Source organism: Danaus plexippus, chromosome 11 (assembly GCF_018135715.1).
Source record: "Danaus plexippus chromosome 11, MEX_DaPlex, whole genome shotgun sequence".
Taxonomy (NCBI): Eukaryota; Metazoa; Arthropoda; class Insecta; order Lepidoptera; family Nymphalidae; genus Danaus; species Danaus plexippus.
The window spans coordinates 8538500-8560546 of NC_083544.1; the positions used below are offsets into that span (position 1 = coordinate 8538500).

At 31.6% G+C, this 22047-nt stretch overlaps 1 protein-coding gene across 1 annotated transcript in view; it reads left to right on the forward strand.

Moving 5' to 3' along the window:
- Nucleotides 1–22047, forward strand: part of LOC116765597 (uncharacterized) — a 58366-nt gene that overhangs the window by 24784 nt on the left and 11535 nt on the right. Inside the window, exons 2-3 of the mRNA XM_032655127.2 lie at nucleotides 7611–7831; nucleotides 9911–10041. Coding sequence (XP_032511018.1) covers nucleotides 7759–7831; nucleotides 9911–10041 — 204 coding nt within the window. The 5' untranslated portion in view covers nucleotides 7611–7758. The remainder of the gene's footprint in view (nucleotides 1–7610; nucleotides 7832–9910; nucleotides 10042–22047) is intronic.

A 22047-nucleotide genomic window follows, 5' to 3' on the forward strand; every position in this document is an offset into this window, starting at 1 on the left:
AAAAAGTATACAATAGAATATTGAAGAGATTGGTTTTAGTCACTTCACACTTTCCTCAAATAATCGTAAAAAAACGTTTAAATTAACGCTCGCATTGAATACACGAGTATGTGCATGGAAACGCGTTGTTTGATTTGGTTTTTAAACAGCGAATACTAAACGTATTCGTTTTAAGTTTTTATGTGCGCTAATATTTTTTATGACTATGAGTCGGATCGACTTTCGCAGAAAAAATTTCGGACCATTGTTTGTTAAAGAGCCTTCGAGATAATTCTTAATTAATCCTCAGTAACGAAACAAATGTCCTAAGAAATATGAATAAAGTAGAGAAAAGCTGAACGAATGGGTTCTTATCAATCTTATTTAATAACACTGACAAGATAAATGTTTTCCACCAAACTTATAAGCCGACGTGAAATTTTAGTTGAATTTCCTGGATTCCGACGGCGGCAAATAGATTAGGTTGACGCCTTTTGACATTTTTACAATCCTTTTCGTAATCCGATTTCCAATAGTTTGTGGTTCCTGAGATTTATGTTGCATATCTGGCACTTATCATTGTACATTATTATAAAGGTAAAATTTATGTCAGAATTTATTATTACATTAATGTTGAGTATTTTTGAAAATTTAAATTAATTTTTTTTTCTCCCATCATATTTTCCACGAAAAAAATATATAAATGCAAAGATTTAATAAAAATAAGTCCTCATTCGCCGATTATATTTAATTTGGTTCATTCCATGTAGCATGATATTTTGTATTATTTAAGTATGTATTCTTAGCACATTTGTACAATACTTTGTTTAAAAACTTCTTAAAGTATAGTGAAAGACGTAGCTACATTGGTTTAAGCGTAAAGTAATTATTACTATTAGTTTTCAGGTTATTCATAAATGGTGATGTAATATGAAAAGCATTAATTTCATATCTCAAACGGGCACACTCCTATTGTTTGAGTTGGGTTATTAATAACTATGGACACAGAATCGTTTCAACCACACCTGTTCTGTGAGACCTTGCAACGGTATATCTCAACGGATTTATTATTGTATCTTCCCACTGCAAGTGTTAGGAAAATGTTTATCGGATGCAAATTAATGTAGGCTAGCTGGACCAAGGTCGCCTATATTTGCTCTCACCGAAAGAAATCTTCAAGTGTTTAGCTACCGGCCAAAGATTAGATAAGAATTTTGTTGAAATTGAAAAACAATCTTGGTTCTGTAATTGATACCACAATTTTATTATTGGCAGCCAAAAAGCGAGATCCATACTTTAACGGAGAAACGACGTGATTATAGTAATAACCAAACATTGTAACTTTGAGGTTCAGGTAATAAGAATGTTGTCATGACTCCCGATCTCAGTAACAGGTTAATGTCACCAGTTCTCCGCAAAATAATGCGATTTATTGCAAAACATTACCTACTATAAGTAATGAAAACCGATAGTCCAAATAATGTCTTATCGATATATACCTCAGTTTGTGGTTGGTCCTCGTTAGGTATTTAAATATAACAAAATTTTATATCGAAAAACATAAAATTTCGGAGAAGCTTCTTTATACAAAAACATCCTCGAAGTGATAAGTAACAACAAAAGTATCATATCAAAATGACAAAACACACCTCATGTCGAAGCAGTAGACATTATCCATAAACATCTTAGCTAATTAATATTTTATTTAAATGCATCGCAACGTCGAAGTTTTTTATTCATAATTAAAATTCGAAGAAATCGCTTCGATCGTTTACTTCTCTATTTTGAGATTTTGCCGAGTTATAAATCAGTGTTACAAGCGCTGGGCAAATGTGAACACACCCACTCCGACAATATTATAAACATGCGAAAATCATGTGATCTCCATGTTGGCGTTTGTTTACAAGAATCATTTTTGCCTGCGCTCATTTTTGAAATTCTCAATGATTTTATTTTAGTATTGCACAATGGGAGAAAACACGCAACTCCTATAAACCTTGAACCAAAATATATGTAATGTATTCAAAATTATATTTAATTAACAGCTTAATACACTTTAAAAATTTACAAGCCATCAAGCTATAAGCCCTAATGCACTATACCGAGAGGTTGATACCTTATCTGACTTAAATATTACTGTGTCAATGTAAATTTTATCACATTAGCTATATCCCCTTCAGATAACAGTTGAATGAAGGTCACTGCCACATCTTGGCCTTCAAGAAATGTAAATTATTTGAATTAAGTATTATATAATAAAGAACTGGTTTTGCAGACATTTTAAACCATGAAATCAATTTTGCTCGTTCTTTCGTAATGCAATGGCACATACAAAAAAGTTCTAATGCTATTGTATTGTACAGACATGAAACATGTTCTATTTGCATAGAAAATACTATTAATAAAGATATCTATTATCATTTAAATACTTCATTCTAATAAGTCTTATCTATGTGTACACAACTTTTACTTGGATAATCCAAAGAATAGTGGATTCACTAATTTAAGTTTATAATATTCCAGACGGTCATATATCCATTGACCAGAAGGTTCTACTACAATGATCACATTTAGTACAAACAAATTAATCAGATTAGGAGTAGCGTCGATCTCTTTGAAGCGCCGCGTTCCCATTAATTTAGTCTCTATATCTATTGTGCTAAGAACTACAATAACAGAAGTTTATAATGGCTTAACTATCTTGATTACTTATTAGAAGTTCGTGGAACTTTTATTAGATGATCCGAATATTTTCGATTCTGTAACAGATTAACCGAACACAAATATTTTAGCTGGAGAAATAAAAAAAAATAATTTTACGGATATGCTTTTTTTGCATTTTCGCAAGCCACCTGTTGTCCTCAACCGGTCCAGAGAGAACATTGTACTAAAGCTGAGTATGCCTGAGTTAAAACAAATGGCTATCCCTGCCATATTTGCTTCAACATAGTTCTATCAACTTTTACTGTAGGATGAGAGTTCACCGCTATCACGATTCCGCTTGAGTTGGCACGACAAACCACAGACAACATTCCATTTGTCCCTTCATTGATTTATATCTTCTTTAACTTTAAATTTTATATTTACTCAAGCCATTAAACAAATAAATAAATAAAAACGTGACTCATTTTAGGGCTTTTTAATCTTTGTTCAATTTAAAACATCCGACATACATACCGATATTGTCCCAAATAAAGCCTTTGAAGTTGCCCGCTTTATCAATCAACAGTAGATAGCTGAATTGCGATTCGATCCCATTTAATATTAAAGTAAATAAACACTTACTGCATGAAGACGATCAATGACATCCAAGAGTATTGATGTAATATAATACTTAGTTTTGTTCAATGAAACAAATAATTACGGTTACGTTCAAAATCAAGAAATGATTTAAATGTAACAACTTAGTCACTATTATCGTGATTATCACAAACATGACGCTTTAAAGTTGAAAGTGCACCGAGTTAAAATAATCATTACGCGACATCATTCACCAAGTAGGTAAATGGGATTCTGACAATTTTAATTATTATAAAAATATAAATTGTTCGACGGTACTACTTACAGAAAGTCATTCAATAATGGACCTTATCTTTTTTGGAGAAATACTAAAGTTGCATAAAATGAAAACGGAGCTCCTTGAATTGTCCATTTTAACAGTCCAATTTATCTCGTCTCGTAACCATTTTTCCGACAAAGTATGCGAATACATCCGTTTCTTACTTTTAACGAGCGCCCGCGGTGAAAGCGATCAATTTATTCAGGATTCGGTGGCATTGTTGACTGCACGTCATATAATGATGGAGAGAAAAATAAAGAAACAAAGGATTCAACTGGCCCAGCTCAGATAATACAAAAAACTTTTAGGGAACAGTTGGAATTATAAACTGGTTCAAATAGCGAATGATCCATACTCATACGAAATTATCTCATACATCATATATTCAAGTGTACGGACGTTGAATGGCCTGCCTTGCCTGTCTCAATGATGTAAGGTATTATAAAACCTTCATAGTTCAAAACAGATGTTTAATTAAATTTATCATACCAATATTTGACCAACCCGGTTAATGAAAAATTTTATTCTGCCTTATAATTACTCCTCTCATTTGCGTTTTAAATTCATTACATTTATTTGCTAACAAGCAACCTCCCACATTTTTAATCTCTGTATCCCACTCCCACATTTGTAATCTGTGGAGGGATGTATAAAAATTTACGACGATGACTGAAATAAAACACAAAATCCCACACAAAGCCCTCGAAGGTCAACAAATATCCGAACGCAGTAACAGGACAGAAATACGCATGACGCTATAAAAAATACACGCAACATTACATGAACGCATCAGAATTAACTGGCAGTTACATACACCCACACAATACTATAGAATAAAAAAATATACGTACCACAGAAAAAAAAACGCAAGAACTAAACCAAGAAATATCTATAATGCACGTATTCCGTAGCAAGTTCTGTACAGAAATCACGAGGGAGATAAAAAGCGCATCTCTTCGTGATCACTCAAGTGTTCTTGAGTTATTTCAAGTGCAGCTTAGTTTTCACGGTAATATGAACTTTAAGTTACAAGAAATAAAGTTGAATACGATGAAATTGCATCTCCCATTTCCTAGTTTTGAAACCAAACCTGCAATTTCAAAACGTTGCTCGAGTTTAATACGTATAATTCTCGTCTTAAATTATTATACCTATACAATCATTTACCTCTGTAACATATACCGTTAAATTCATTTAAATACGTTTGTTATTAAAATGTGCACCGACGTCCATAAATGTAGTAATCACCTCCAAGTATAGCGAGTCGTGTTAAGTGAATAAAACCTTATCTTTCAACGCGTTGTCAAACAAACTTAATTATCTAGACATATGCATCCTGTGGACTGTGCCCACACTTAGAGTGATGTCCATAACGCATTTGCATCAAATCCAAATATGAAAATTGATGAAGATATTTTCAATGAACCCAATTACGATTTAAGCACACAAAACTTAACTGTGAACTGAACATAATTACGTACATTCTTAAAATGTAAACGGTTCTTATGTGGAATAAAATATAAAGTAAAACGATAATATTATAAATTTAAATTAGCTTGTATATATAATACCTTATATACATATATTACACATAAGCACTAGTTCGGAACGAGTATGTTCGAGGGGCTACGCGGGGCTGGATTTGTCGGACTGTGATCGGGAGATGCGGGCTGTGGTTGAAAGTGGCGAGTTGTGGTGAGGAGTGGAGGGTCGTGGTCTAAGGATCATGTTGCGGCTCATCTACACCATTAGTGAGGCGCCGGTGACAAGTGCTGGTTGAACCGGATTTGTACGCGTTGTTCTCACTCGAGACCATTGAAAGATTTATAGTCATTTCTAGTTGCACATTATAATAAAAGTATATCGCATTCTTGTTTTATCACATTTAATTTTTTAATTATTCGCTTAACATGCCTCGAAGTTCAAGGCGACGTTGAAGACGACTCTTATTGGATGCTTAATCTGCACTGATAAATACAATTGAAGTGTCCAATTGCAATTTCAAATTAACTGCTTTCCAAAATGCATATGAAAGTACGATGACTACAACAGAAATTTAATTAATTTTTTATCTATCTATCTGTCTGTCTGCTTATTGAGGCTAATCTCTAGAACGGCTGGACCGATTTCGACAGAAATTTCAGTAGCAAGTTCCATAAGATTAACATAGGGCTCTTTTTATCAAACTTCAATAAGGTGAAAGTACTAAATACGACTTTCTTTGTTACGCTACTCCTCCTTCAATGGAAGGCGAAATGTAAAGTATTTTTTTAAGCGATATTGCATCGTCCTGAGGTAGTCTGCTGATACCAAAGCAGGATCTGATAAAGTCATCTCCTTGAAATCGAACGGAACCTCATAAAGATGACGATAAGAGCTTGTAGGTATTTGAAAAGAAGTTTATTATGCGGAAAAAGTCGCAGGCAACAGAGTGTGAAGACATAACATAAGAATTCTCTCAACAACAATCAGTCACATACAAAAATAAATAAGCTTTTAGAGATAAGTTGTTGTAGATTAATTTGATTTAAATGACCTACCATCTGGATCTAGGCCAGCGGTCGCTACAAAGCTGGAGGAAATTGAAATTTCAAGCATGGCTGACACTCCAAGTTGACCGCGAGGTTTCTACAATGATTTGTTGTTTAGTAATTCAATCAAAATGTATTGTACATAAACTGTTGAAGGTTCACTATAAAATCTAAACTATCTAAAAATCTAATAAAACATATAGAACGTACATATTTATATAATTGTTATGTTTATATTATATTAAGTATGTTGAGCTGCTTGAATTAAATTCAAATTCATTTTACAGAATAAGAGTGCTATATACATGAATTCGATCTTACTACCTCCGGAACATGCCCTTCCAGTCGCATTACCAAGTAACTATAGAGCCACGATCCGTTTGCTCGCTTGTTTTAATGTTAAAAATCATAATGATACTAAATTATTGTCAATGGTAGTAACAATTCAATGTTTCTTGTAAGCTGCAACACTTAGATAACTTTAATTAGGATTTTCATGAGATTAATTCACGAAAAAGTATTCTTTAAAATTTTGAAGTACACAAATTTCATTAAATAGGCATACACCTTGATACCTTCTAATCAGTTAAAATAAGAAATTCTATTTAAAAAAATACATTAAAATAACGTACTTAAAAAGATTTCTTTCAATATTAATAAAACAAATTTTAAAATACACATTCTACTATTTCAAGAACAAAATTGGTATGTATTGCACAATGGAGATATTTTGAGGATGAAGAGAAGACAAATTAACATGACTAATTGACAGACACGTCTCTGACATGTCATGATTAGCCGTCAGGTTAAAATGAAATAGCTGACACGTTGTACATAGGAAAGAAATCAACAGAAAACAGAAAACTTTTAACATAATACTAGAAAGAAAACTACAATGTATCTCTTCTTGAGATTTGTACTTATACAATTTGTTACCAACACTTAACTTACAACGAGGAAAAAAAATTCAACACCAGTAGTGTAGTATAATTATCTATATTTATTTTTACTAATCAGCTGATTGATCTTCTGATCTGATCTTATCTTATTATACTTTATTATCAAGTTAATATTGAAAAGATATAATATCTTGGTTTGTTATTTGAATTGTGTTTTGTTATAGTGAGTATTATCTTTAACCATTAATTACAGTCGAAACAATTATAACACAACAGTATAATATACAAAGTTCTTTGATGTTGGCAACACATTTGAACGCTCAGTTCGTTCTGAAAAACAATAACGTAATCTGCATACGTGGCCGTAGTAATCAAGTTTACGATCGACATTAAGAAACTTTTACGGTGTAAATCTAGATTTCTCCTATGGTTAAACTTTCTAGACTGACCTAAATACGTGGACGGAAATGATTTATTGTTATACTGCTTTCAAATCAAAACTTCTCGGAAATCATAATTCATGACATACATGTAGGTTTGTTTCAATTCTACAATGCTTCAATCATCGCTCATACTTGTCCTAAGTACAATCACTACAAAGTGCACCGACATACAAAATTAATCGCATATTTATTGTTTCAGGAGAGGCGGGTCGGGTTCGTTGTCTTCGTATATTATACACCAGCGTGGTTGTGACAATATGACTTGAATACATATACCGTAACAGTGAAGTGTGAAATTTATTTGTGACGTTATATTGCTATAAGTGGAAAAATCTTCAGTAATAACAATGGAGGCTCTTGAAAGGAGGGGCAATCTCGCCGTCATATTAGCCACAGTCTGCATCGCTTTGATTTACAATTGTAAGTATATCGTGATATTGAAAACATACTAATCCTAAATATTTTTCATAAAGATTGTTACGAATTACCACTATTATAAAATAAAATAAGATTAAAACTTTCAGTAATTAATGAACGGTTTATTACTGTATGTTTTTAAAAAAATATATCTGTTATTCTCGGACAAATTTGTAGTGAAAATCGTAGAGACGGCGCAAAGTTCAATAAAATTAAACGTTTAGAAACTGCGAGAAAAACTTAATGTCTATATTTGTTTTTGTTGAAAACTCATTTTGTAAATATCGATACTTCTATCAATAAAACCTGTTAGGACAAGGATTTTTGAACTACCTTTATGTATAGATGTCTTTATAAAATACCCATAATGTAGTATTTCAGTATAGTAAAAGGTAACATTAACTGAACGAGTTAGACTGAACGCGACCGAACATATCTATCGGCGCAAGCAGGTTCAATGACGGATGCAACATGACAATAATTGTTATCAATTATTATAACAACTTATTGGTCGTCGTTACTATTGTTAAAAGTAAAACGAAATCAAAGAGAATAGAACTATGTTTGAATTCTGGTATAAATATGACGTCAGGACGCACGACAGCGGACTGCAGAGTTCAGCGAGTGCGGAGCATAAAGAATGTGATTATGAAGAACCTTCGAGAAATACAAGAACATTTAGAAGAATTGAAGTTTCATTTGAAATATCTGGAACGTACTGAAACAAGTGACATTAGTGACGTCAGCGAGGCTGGCGTCCTGTCCTTAAAATAATGAATTCGTAATAAATCCGATATATCTATATTACTTTACCAATAAATTCACTCGAACACCGATAATAGCTTCGTAATTTTATATTTATTTGCCCATACTTTAAAAGACTAATAATCAAAGAAGATTTGTAAATCTACAATGTATTTATTGTCTACGTCAAACTATTCTTGATCTCTGACCAATCGAATATCTAATAAAGCATCAATCTCAAATAGACCAATAGACCACTTCAATCATTGCTTGTGAAATACCTTTTAAAGAGAACGTTCAAAGTTCTATAAAATTTACGAATAACTTCACATAAGACTATCGTTATAAATATTTATCTCATATATATGTATAAATCACATAATATCAGATTCAATACTTGTATAAACTACATCAAGAGACAAAACGAAAGTTCTCAACATTACATGGATTCACCCTGCGGGTGCCGGGACCATCGCGTTTCAGGGAGAGGAGCTTCAAAAAGTGACTGGGACTTGCAACCCAGGTTTAGGTTTAAGGAGCCCCTATCTAACGCGCGTTAAACGCTCACTTCTACAATCCAAACACCTCTCCCTTCCCTAATCAAATTTGAAAATAACCTACTAGGGCTGCCTTCGAAGTACGTTCTAAGAATGAATTTGTTGATAAATGTGAGATTTTGTATCATATCAAGAATAGCTCAGCAGAAAAGTAAACCCGCGGCTTAGTAACCTTATCAAAATAAATCCTGTCCAAATTTAAATATACAATATCAATATGCGAGTAATGAATTATATGAATCACTGGTGAAAAAAAATAACGTCATCGAATAACATACGCTCCGCGATGAACTGTTAAAAAATTGCGAGGGAACTCATTTGTATGCACTTCACGGTAAAACAAGACGTCACCATCAGCTAGAGCCTAGAGTCTAGACTGAGCAAATACACGAATACCTTAGAATAGCAGATAAATTTGTTAAGCAAATTGTCAAAACGATAATAAATTCTACTGATTTCTTAATTAGACATGGCTAGTAACTTATAATTTACGCCCACAGTTTATATTGCTTCTTAACGCATCTTAAAGCTCAATACTGTGTGCAATTCACGTTAGATGTTTATAATTTACAATGCCCCCGCATCTAGACCTTTATGGTGATGGAGAAATGATATTGTTAATTTACATCCAAACAGTCGTCTGTATTTTATTAAATTCTGAAAGATATGGTTCTGAATGGCTTAATACAACGTTAATGCTATAAATTCTTCATTCTATTGAGCAATTCCTTTAAAGTCACATGGATTGCTTTGGATATGAAGGGCCCTTTTAATGTTGCAGGTGATAGTGTTGCTGCTAGGAACCACAGCATGTCGTACGTGTGTCCGCCCCAGTTCATCCGACTCGGTCACAGCTGTTACTTCTTCAGTGAGAACAAAGCCACGTGGCAGTCGGCTCTTTTCTTCTGCAAGGTAAGTTATTATAGGATACTTAAAAATCCCATCTTCATTTACACCTGCACTGTTCGATTAATAATAATTTGTATAAGTTCCTCTGAATATACATGCTATAGCATCGATACTTGTGAAAACTTATCTCCTTACGGCTATTGGTGACGTTTAAATATATTTAGGACCGATTTTAGAAAAAAAAATCGAAGTAGAATTGAATAAAAACAATCTTATTCCAACCGTTCTTTTTATTATATTTTTCTCTAATTTAAAAGACTTCGATATGTCCAGTAAGATTAAAAACACACCACATTTTCTTTGACGTTTTATTTATTGACCTAAATTAGCTGGAGCTAAAAATTTTAGCGAACAACCTGGACATCTGTAGTTTACTATTTGGGACACATGCTCTTTTTATGGCGTGTCCATTAAAATAAATATAAGTCTAATTGTGAGCACAAGGCCTTTACGACTGATTCGTTCAGTATAACGTAGAACTTATCAGGATGATTAGAATTTATTGCCAGCTCTAAGCTCCAACTAGTACGTCATCAACATTACGACCAAAGAGTTTTATTTTCTCAACCATCGGCCGTTATACCCCATAATAAACATATGCATTTTATCATACCTATTATTAAGAATACCTTGTAAAACATTTTCATGTAATTATCTATCGCGGAAATATTAAAAAAAACTGCATTTTACATGACAACAGAACTACAATCAATTAAGAACTCAGCAATGAAGTATTTAGCGTCAATAAAATCTCATTAAAAATATGTTTTATGGAATAGCAACACATTGGTAATAACAGAGCGATACAATGATATAATAGCATAAATTGTTTCAATTAAAGTAATTAAATTAATATATAATTCTAACTGAACCATGCCTTAGGATTGGTTCCGTATGTCACAGATAGCTTTGAGCCCGGTAACTAAATTTGCAATTTTACAGTACATATTAAAATGGTATTAAATATTGGTGAGATTCTGTTTCTCGGTATGTATATATTAAAATGTCTTGAATAATACTATGTTATGCATAATTTTATGGCTTTCGTTGCATAAAGTGACATGTCTTATCTTTATAAGGAACCTTAAAACAAACTCGTTTACAGGCGCTAAACAATTTGTCCTTACAATTGTTTACTTCTCACGGTTACTTCGTTACGTCATTTGTAGCCAAAATAACGATAAATATATTATTGAGCGCATATGAATTTTAATACAGTATTATATATAGTTTTTAAATATATTATATTTGCATTTTATCAAGGAACAGAGTACTTAATAGTCTCTTACTCCATGGAGTGTCAAGTATAGTGTGATATTTAATTTGCATTACATTACTGTTCAGAGACTGGGACGAGTCATGTATTCTTATGCAAATCATTAATGAACGTTTCGAGCATTGGGTGTGTCGACTAAAAAGTGTTCTGAATAACGGTCTAGAACAACTCCATTCACAAGCGACATACAATTGATGACGTTATATTGTATCGTTTGAATCGTTTATATTTGGAGAATTCTTTATTTTAATATCAGCTCAAGGTTCTAATCATAACTGTTAAAGCCGACAAAGTCAAATCCCGTAATTCATAAACTTTATAGCGTCTCGGCGACATTAAAGTACGTTGGCAGAAACTGTGTGACATACATTACATAAATACGACTCCACATACACGAAGAACAACCGTATTTACATGATCTATGAATTACGAAATATTTATGAAATTAAAATCGCTGTATTCTTTATGAGAGAATTTAATTTCAAACTGGTATACGTTTTTTTCAAAATTGAGATCTTATCTACTAGAAGATAAAACTTCTTTTCTAATGAATTTCAGCATCATGACTCGTGATAGTTATTTATATTAAAATTATTTAATCAGTTATTTGTTCTGACTTTTACATTACGTCTGAGTACTTCCATCTCGTCTTCCTTAACAGTTGAGTAATTGAAACGTCAGGTTAAAATTAAAAATGCAATCCAATATATCCGAGCTTATACGAATGTATAATTTCAGTAAAAATATTGCTTTTGATGTTATTTCTAAATAAATTGTTCTTCAATTTTAATGAATAATATATTTACTGGTATGGCGACGAAAAAAAATGGGTATTTTAGCGCCAACTATTAATAGAAGCGATTCATTAAGGTCTGCGTATCGGTTGACATTGCAATCGCGCATTAGATCGCGGTTCACTGAAATTTCAAACCACATAAACTAGTACTTGCAAGGCAATGAATAGGAAGGAAGGACAAAGTCGCTCTTGTGTCCATACCTCATATCAAACGTTTTTCTTTAAATCTAAGTGTAGGTACAGTCACTTTTATTATGAAGTAACATTTTACTTAAAACGTCTCCAAATAAAGACAGTCGAGTCTAAACGATTTGATTCCGATTTGGTCGATGTCCTAACGGGAAAATGGAAACATTCGTTAAAATAGATTAAAATAAATGGACCACCGTCGGCGCGCGTAGGTGACGGTCGGCCTGTTTATTTAATGGAACGAGAAAAACCTTACATTTATTATCATTTGCTCCACTCCAACCTAAACGGAAATATAAGATTATGATCATATGAAAATAGAAGAAGCAAAATGGCAACGTAGAGTTTGTAATAAATTAGAAATTATATAAAACTAAACGGTAGGTCTAATAGATCTACATAAACAAGAAATACTTGACTGAAAAACTTTAACAAAACTTGTCTCGTATAGAATGTTATATGGAAAAAATTTGTTATTTATGTATGTACCAAAAGAAGAAACAATTACAGTATTATAAATGTGATACACAAAAGACAACTTATCTATCAAAAGAGATCTAATTCTTGCTATAGAAACTATTTATGGGTCGCATTTATTAATAGCATCAGAAGTAATGAAGTCATTAATGAAGAAAAGCAATAGTAATGAAAATATACAAAAACTAGAACATGTTGCTCGTTTTGTATAAACTCAAGGCCGTTACTTTTTACACATTATTAATATTACTGTAAGCAAAACACTAACTAAACTCGTTGCTTTGTTTATTTGTATAAAAAGTGTTTGGGACTAAATTCCATTGTACTATTAATACTAACGTTTTGTTACACTAACCTTCCAACTGTTGCCGCGCTGTCAACGCTATCCACGTCACTATAGAAAAGAAATCGTCTCGTGCTACAGATTAAATATTCCGACCATATGCTACGTTTTATTGTAATGCCGTTAATCAGCATTGACCCATAAACGTCGTTTCAGATCCAAAACAAACTAGTTATTTTATTTATATAATTTTTTTTTTTTATTATTCAAAACCTACGTTTCCTTATACCAAATGGATTATTAATTATGGAAAGTTATCTATCAACGTAATTAATCTACAATTAATTAGCTTAAACTATAATTTAAATGAAATACACTAAAAATCCCAAAAAAAAAACACAATAAATTTAACATATTTTTCATAATCACAAAGCAACGCAAAGAATGAATGATTAAAATTTAATTTCGTGAGCCTTATCATGACAGCGCGACGAACCAGAATTAAATGGGAGGTAATCTACAATCGCCTATTCTCGGTTTATAGGATATTTACAATGCACACCACATGCACCGTTGACCTTCTATCCAGACGAAGGACAGAGGCATCTGATTAAACTTCTTATAAATCTTTATTAGGTATTGTACTGCTTCTTGGAAACAAATGATATTGCTTGTAAAGTGCAATGTGAATTATAGTACTGGTCGTAAACTTTGTCCTTGTATTTTTGGTTCAGTATATAGATAGAGTGAGCCACATTTAGATTTTTGATATTTAACAGTTTTTTTTATATAAACAAAGAAAATAGTAAGATTATGGTATAGAAAAATATTTCAGGATTTTTAACATCAAGTCTCATAGATTAAGGTCGATATCATCCCTAGTACATTGAAATATAATTGCTATTTTCACTATACATGAAATCAGAAGTACAAAAACTTATTTTTACTTAACAATAAAACAGTTACCAAATTTATAATTATGTGGGCGGAGAGTGGAGTATCACACGTTGATCAGATATAACGATAAGTAGCCTGCTTATTGAATTATTTAAATAAAATAGAATTACTTATTCAAATGTACATATGATATTAAAAAGGAAATTATCTTTATATTTATTCTATTTATCTTTATTTCGTCACGATTGCATATTAAGGATTTGCCTCACTATATAGCCTAAGCAAGTGTCAGTAACCTGTAACAGATCCATCTACCCCAATTCATATATTTATACGTCACTCTTATAAATAGCTCTAGATTTTCCAAACGTTCCACAGCGACCTGATCCTATTATTACCGTCCTAGCACAGGAAGAGTCATAAAACTTTATCGATATCGATGATTTAAACGGCCTGACGTTTCTACATTCGTATAGCAGTTCCTGCGTCACGGTAACGAAATACATTCGCCAGAATTCGTCATACATGTTTAGAATTTTAATACCGCATACATTCAATTACAGCATATTTCATGTAATATACTACAAGATTTAAGTTAGATTTTAATTTTCTGAAACAGTTTTTCTTCAGCACTTCTCCTAAAAATAAAAATAGACTATTATTATTATTATTCTCATAATAAAGTTAATGTTCCGAAAATCATAATATTTTGTAAACTTTGATACATTTCTAACGGAATTCGAGTCAATTAATTTATTCGTTTCCAGTACTGTTGTAATATAAATAACACTATTGTCGTACTTGTTATAACAACAATAGTGTTATTTTTGAGCAGAAGATATTCCGAAGGTTGCCTTTTATTCATTGTATTTTCTATATTTTTCTATACAATAATTGGACCGCTGCTCCGTGAGTTCAATTTACTGACAACATTGAAGCTATTTCACTTCTGTCCGTCACATACTCAGAACATCAGTTAGATGTGTTCGTTTAGACTTTAGAGTAATATAACCACTATCAACACATAGCACTTGTATGCAGCGTCTACTAGCGGATTTAGTTGTCTCTGTATTAATTCTTTAACTTATACGACATATGGTATGGAAAGACATAATTTTGTTGCATACATAGTTATTGTTTAGTGTCTTATTATTTTGAGGTTTGCAACTATTTGAAGATCCGTCTGAACAAACTGTTATGGATGCAGCTGGTAAAGAATTCTTATAAAAAGCTTTATGCAAGATTGAAGAGAAATAAAATATTGAAATAGAGCTGACGAGAAAAAATAATCACTTTCAAATCCATATACAACGATCTCCCATTCTTCAAAAATGCATACACATTTATTCACTATATAATTTGGCATCTGCACCAAGCCTGAATAAACTTTATGATGTAACTCTTATACGAAACTTTAAATAAATATACACGAATGCAAAACACTAACTTCATATTAGTACATTTGATATTAAACAACTTAAGGCTCTGTAGCAACTGGCACATATTATATTATTAGTAACAACAATTTTCGCGCAAACAAACACAGACGGCCTTCAATAGCACTGTGAATAATTATGAAACAAAACATACCAACTATTCCGGAGCACACACAGGAGTCTAACAACACGTGCTCTAAAACAATATTTAAACTGAAAAATAATTAAACTGATTTTTAAACGGAAATCGAAATGCAATTTAAATATTAGTTTTTATTTAGTTGACATAATATAACATCGAGTTGTGTTTAAATTTTAAATTTAAATAACAATTCTTCAAACGCACTCAGATTTCATTTATTCCTTCATAATACTGTTTAAGATTTACTCCCTTAATGTTCCTTGTTTGTTTGTAATAACAAAAATATTATAATAGCCGTGACACACATAATCATACGCCATGAAATAGTTTGACGTAAGCACATTATTTATTAAAATATGAGAATTTGAATGAACTGCAATCGTATAAGATAAGATTATTCGTTTCCTCACACAAATATTTTAATTGAAATGAAAAACAATTTTACTTCCTAGGACGCGGTAGTTCATTTGAGAATTTATACGCTCCAAGGTTCTGAGATATGTTTAATGTAAGTATCTAAAGGCGTCCTAAGATTATCGTTCATACTCACTGTAATTAAAATATTAATATCCAATTCCAAATGAAATACAATATATCATATAAAATTAAAACCCGTCCAAAGATATGTTACTTAATAAATAATAAAATTTATAATCGCTCTATAATTTTATTATTCCCTATACTTAGCACAAGTGTGCATCGTCAAACTACAGACGCAGCGTTTTCTGTTTCTCCTTCAATAACCTTAACATTACCATCTTTCAAGATCAATAAATTAAAAACTATTAACGCTCCGTGTGTAGTCTTACGATTCGTACTTGGGGTAATCATTTCTAAAGCCTATGCATTTTTTGTCACTTAACAGTATTTAAGGTCATATTTGCATATTGGAACCGAACCAAAGAACTATTAAAAGTTTGCAGCAGAGACAGATTGGTTACAAGAAACAACAGTCCAAACTTAGAACAGTTTCAGATAACAAATAAATACACATTGGTCTCTTTCGTTATATCATTACGTCATTTTACAATGGCTCGATAAAATACTCGAGGGAGCGAACTAAATTCGCAATACGTGCTGTGAATCATATGTGTGGTTGGCAATTATATCGGCCCGACTTAATACATCCATGTATTAACTTGGTGTTCGAAGTATAGAGGATCAAAACAAGCTATTAGTTTTGTTTACATATGAAGAAATAAGTTTACAATAAGTTAAATTTATATTATGATAGTAATGATTAATGTTTGAAATATAAGTATCTTGTTATCGAATGGTCTCATATTAAAAAAATATTATGAAACCAATATAACTAGATCTATTCATATTGTGTGATATAATATCTCGTTTCAAAATCGTCACTGCAACCCCAAGGTCATGCTTGCACAGATGTAACTTAACACACACATACACAAACATACATATAGCCTACTTGTATCAATACATTTTAAATAAAAGGTGATCGTATCAAATATATACGTAACCTTGGAAACTAAAACCGTAAATTATAATATTAAGAGATTATGCAAGATATAAAATAGTACAAAATATGTTCTTGCTATTTATATGTCTCATAATTAATCGCTATTTATGTGCAATAATATTAGAATATTTATTTAAGTAGTTATTTTATATAAAATCTTAACATTCCAATTTTTTTTTTATTTCTTTTTTATTCTAATTTTACAGGAAATTTATAGGACGTTTTCGTTAATTTTGTTTTAATATTATATTATTAAACAATAAAAATAGTTTTCGTAGAGTATAATATTCACATTAGTATCAGCTTTCCCATGATTTTGTTTACCCCAAAATAAATAATAAAGGTTCAGTGGGTCGGAAGTGATAAAGCAGCGAATAGACACACTAAATTATTATCGTATATATAACATCCCAGTTTCTTAAATAAGACAACTATTAACATCATTAACAAATTCTTCTAAGTCTTTCAAAAGTATCTTCAGATCTAATCCCCTGAAGTCGTTGCGGTTGCACCGGACTCGTAAAATCTTAAAACACATTACTTCAACAATAACTCCCGGCAACATACACAGTATTAAGTGTTGAAACACTACAGAAGCAGTTAAATCCACAAATTTATGGCCTTACACTGGACCGCTGGTCATAATAAAAATCATTTAGTCCATCTCTCTTAGATCGATATAAATAACTTTTTTTTTACTCTTACATCAAAGAACAGATATTTTGTTCAGTAGCTAGTCAATCGAAAATTAAATTAATTGATAATTATTTCGGTGAGGTCAAGTGCTACCTAAATTCTTCGTCTCGGACACTGATTGATGTTCATTAGGACTCGCACACCAGGTGATAACCTTGTATATGAAACAGACTTATTAAAATACATTTATCACATACTATCTCATAGTAATGCAAGCGTTTTTGTCGTGTTGCCATCTAATAATAAAGCCCCAACAATAACGTGTGACACACGCATCCTTGCAACACTTAAATAGTCAGTGCTGCTGCAAATAATACAAGCATCTCGACGGAGCCGATGAATCAATGCTGTAAGTATAAAACACTTCGTTAATGATTCTCTAACAAGGGGACGTTCATAATTACATTCTAACAACAAATAGAAAGGAATTCTCCAATAGCATTAGACCTGAGCTGCTCGGATCAAAAACACAACACATATTAATAATATATCAAAGTGGGAACCCTTATCTGAAATATTCGTTGCGCATAACATAAAACTTCATCTAATTATAAACGGATTCAAGAGCGGTATTAAAGCTTCGGTTATTAATAGAATGATAACGCAACAGAAACATTATGTAAGTGTTACGTTCCTCTGTGCTAAACAATAATATCTCTTACATTTATTGTTAACTTATATATATGTATATATATATATATATATATATATATATATATATATATATATATATATATGTCTCTTATATTTGTGTAAAATTAATACTAACGTATTTTTCGAAGAGTTTTAATATGCATATTATTATTTTTAATCTTAGCTCTGTATTGTCCGAGTTTCCAACTATAGTAATCTAACATATATCAAACAAAACTCCAAGTCTGGCACTGAACTTTAAAGTTCAAGAACATAATATATAATTCCTCCTAAATTTGGAATTTTATCACATTAGCAAAAAAAAACTAGACCCATTTAGAAGTTCTTGTATCTCAAACAACACAAAGCATAAGTCTTGACTACGTAGGTTCAAGGATCAAGGCGAGGAAAGCTAAAATTACAAGCTTCAATCGAAGGGGCGTTCTATGTTTAGTTAGAAAGCCAATGACGCACAAAAAGCAGACGGTTTTTTCTTCTTTCTGCTATCCGTCCATCTAATCAAATGCACGTGAGCATAATCGGACAGAACTAATTTGCCTAAGATCATTTGCTTGTCCGAAACCTTTTATTATTTTCTTAAACACAAAACCTGCTGTTCATAAAGAACCTTATTAAAGCAACAAATATCTCAGTACCCGGTTCATTCTGTTATTACAACAATTTACTGAGAATATTTTATATCAACATTAATAAAAGGTCTTGAGTAATATAATATACATATATCTTCGTGGTATTTCTATTTATTATATCTATCTATATTATAACCACTGAGCGGAGCAGGTTTAATCAAATCCTCGATCATTGCGAACCAACATAGTTAAAACTAATTTCTTTGTTTGATATAACTAAATATAGGATTAAAATTAGAAATAGATGCATACATGTAGCAATAAAAACATCCCGTGACATATCTCCTACTCGGGAAACGAATATATACTTTTTTGGATGGAATAAAAGAATTATGTGGCTAATTACGATTCACATTCGACTGTTCCTATTTGAATATTCAGGGAATCGTCCAAAAATGTGCCATTAAAAACATATTTATGAAAAGAACTAATGACAAAACTGTGTTCAACAAATAACAAGCTCACTAAAGCCATAAATACTCATGACCTTTAAAGAATTCGTAGAATATAACAATAAGAAAACAATGAAATCCATTATTGTCATAGACAAATATATGCAGATCGCACACATATATTTAAGATCAGATTCTCAGAAATGTTGTCGAGCAGCTGATTGGCATGCCACACTACCTATCCCTAGACTTTTCTATCACAAACTTTCCGACAGTGAAATTGAGAGCGATATACATCGACGATTATCTTTTGCATATAACGATGGTATCAGTTTCAAAAACATCAATGTACTCACTTTACATCTAAAATAACAAAACTATAAAAACTTCGGAATTCACTTTGCTTATGATTTCTAGTAGACAATTGTAGACTATTTTATAGCCCATTTGGCTCGCAACCCAGATATTTGTAAGGTCAAGTTTGTTCATTCCTATTGTCGCTTGTCGAAGATCTTGAAGTGTATTATTTCTAATTATTTGTAATAAATAATATGGTAACCATTAGTCTTACATCTTCAGACTACACGCAGAGAGTTTCCAAATGTTCATCCTTAGTCTTTGTACAGTTTAACATATGTTGATTATTGAATAGCAAACGTGTCGTCAATATACTGATTACTACTGACAAGTGACCCACTCTTTACATGTAGTTTCACTACAACGTAAGAGAAGAATTTTTGACTTTAACCTCAAAATTCTTCAATGTCCTGTACAAGACAGTTAATTTTTTTAAATATTCCTTTTTAATAAATGCATTTTACTTATCGATTTTTAAGTACGACTATTCTAAACGTTTAATACAACAGGGCAATCATCACTTAAGTCATTTATTCCGAGTTTTATTGATTAATTGAGTGTCTTCAATATTCTTCTTGAGACCATCTTTAATTCTCTGACGCCGTAAATTAATTAATCAATCTTTAAAACTCTTTAACGCGTTGATATTTTAATTGACACAAGATCTTTAGCTGTAACGTTTCACACTTGACGTTGACAATATAAATTTAATGAGGGCCCCCACACATTATTCTGTCAGTTAAGAAGATGTGAGTGACGATAGAGCTGAGTTAATAGATATTATAAGTATAGATGCCAGAATTCTTAAACTGGCCAATTTTTTGATTTATGTCTTTTTTCACCAGCTCATGAAGAACGTTTAAGCCCGCTGTAGATGATAGAGACATTTCCCTAAATTACAACAAATATTGACAAACTGACTGGTACACTATGTTCCAGAAAATAAAGGTATTATCCTGTCCTGAAATTTTTCCTCCTGTGATGATTTTTTTATTCTACATCTCCTATTGTAATTTGTATTCAAGTACTAAACTCAATATTTATTTTATGTTAAAAATATAACATTAGACGTAGGTATGCCTTAATTTTAGGTCTACATAAAGTTGTAATCGGGACTATCTCTCGTTGCTATTATGACAGTAATTTCCTAACTTATCCAACACTGCTTCCCATACTTAACATTAAAGCAGCTCTCTGTCTCCTTATCTGAATGAATTTTTAAACATACACATATGTATGCAGTTTATTTAATTTAAGTCGTCCCTTAGATGGATTGTCAAAAAACAATCGATATAACTAAAATAAATAAATATATACACATATATTACTTATTAAAAATGAACTATTTTATGGAACTTATCAAATTCCACGGCCAATACAATAAAAACAACTACAGAGAAAATGTATAAATGCTCTTAATAGAAATAATCTTTTAGTACCGCTGAAGAGTTACTTTCTTTTGTTACAGAAATGTCAAAACATATTATTTAAAAGCCATTATCTAAAATCCTCCGACGACAGCTCATTAATTATTCACGAGCAAAAAAACTATTTAAAAAAAAACTCGAACTGAAATTTCCTATAAGTTATAAAGATAAATTTAAATAAGAATTTACGACTGATACTGTATATTAAAAGTACGTATTACGCAATAAATGCCATTAAATAAAGCAATATAAATTCTTCGTCTCGTTTTGTAGTGAAGGAGTCATTAGCAATGAACTTGAGCCGAATCTAGACAGTCAATGGCGAGGCGACCGGCGACCATCTTGTACTTCGTCTAATTACTGACAGCGCTGAACAACGAACTGAGAGTTTATTTAGCTATTATTTTTATCAACAAATTACTTATGCACATATACAATGAAGGAAATAAATACCATTATCTCCGACCGTACTTATACAGGGGACTGAAATGAGATTAAAGCAGTTTTCTTTTGTTTATTTAATAAATACGTTACAGAAAACAATACAGAAAACAATTCTCTTACAGAAACTAAACACCATTTCATAATGACGGACAGATGTCACTCAAACATTATATTACAATAGTAAGCGTCTCACGCGTTATACGAGTTTAGACGCGCGCAACTTATTATTATTTTTTAATAGATTTTACATAAATTGCTTTTTTTGTTGAATTCCATTACAATGTTGTGATTTCATCTCGTTTTATTATGACTCGATGTTCTTTATGCTGTCTCGGTTAATGTTAATCTGCAACTAAATATTGATAAGATATACTGTTGAGGATAATAATATGAGGAACGTTACTTCTTTAGTAACTATTGCATAAATGTTA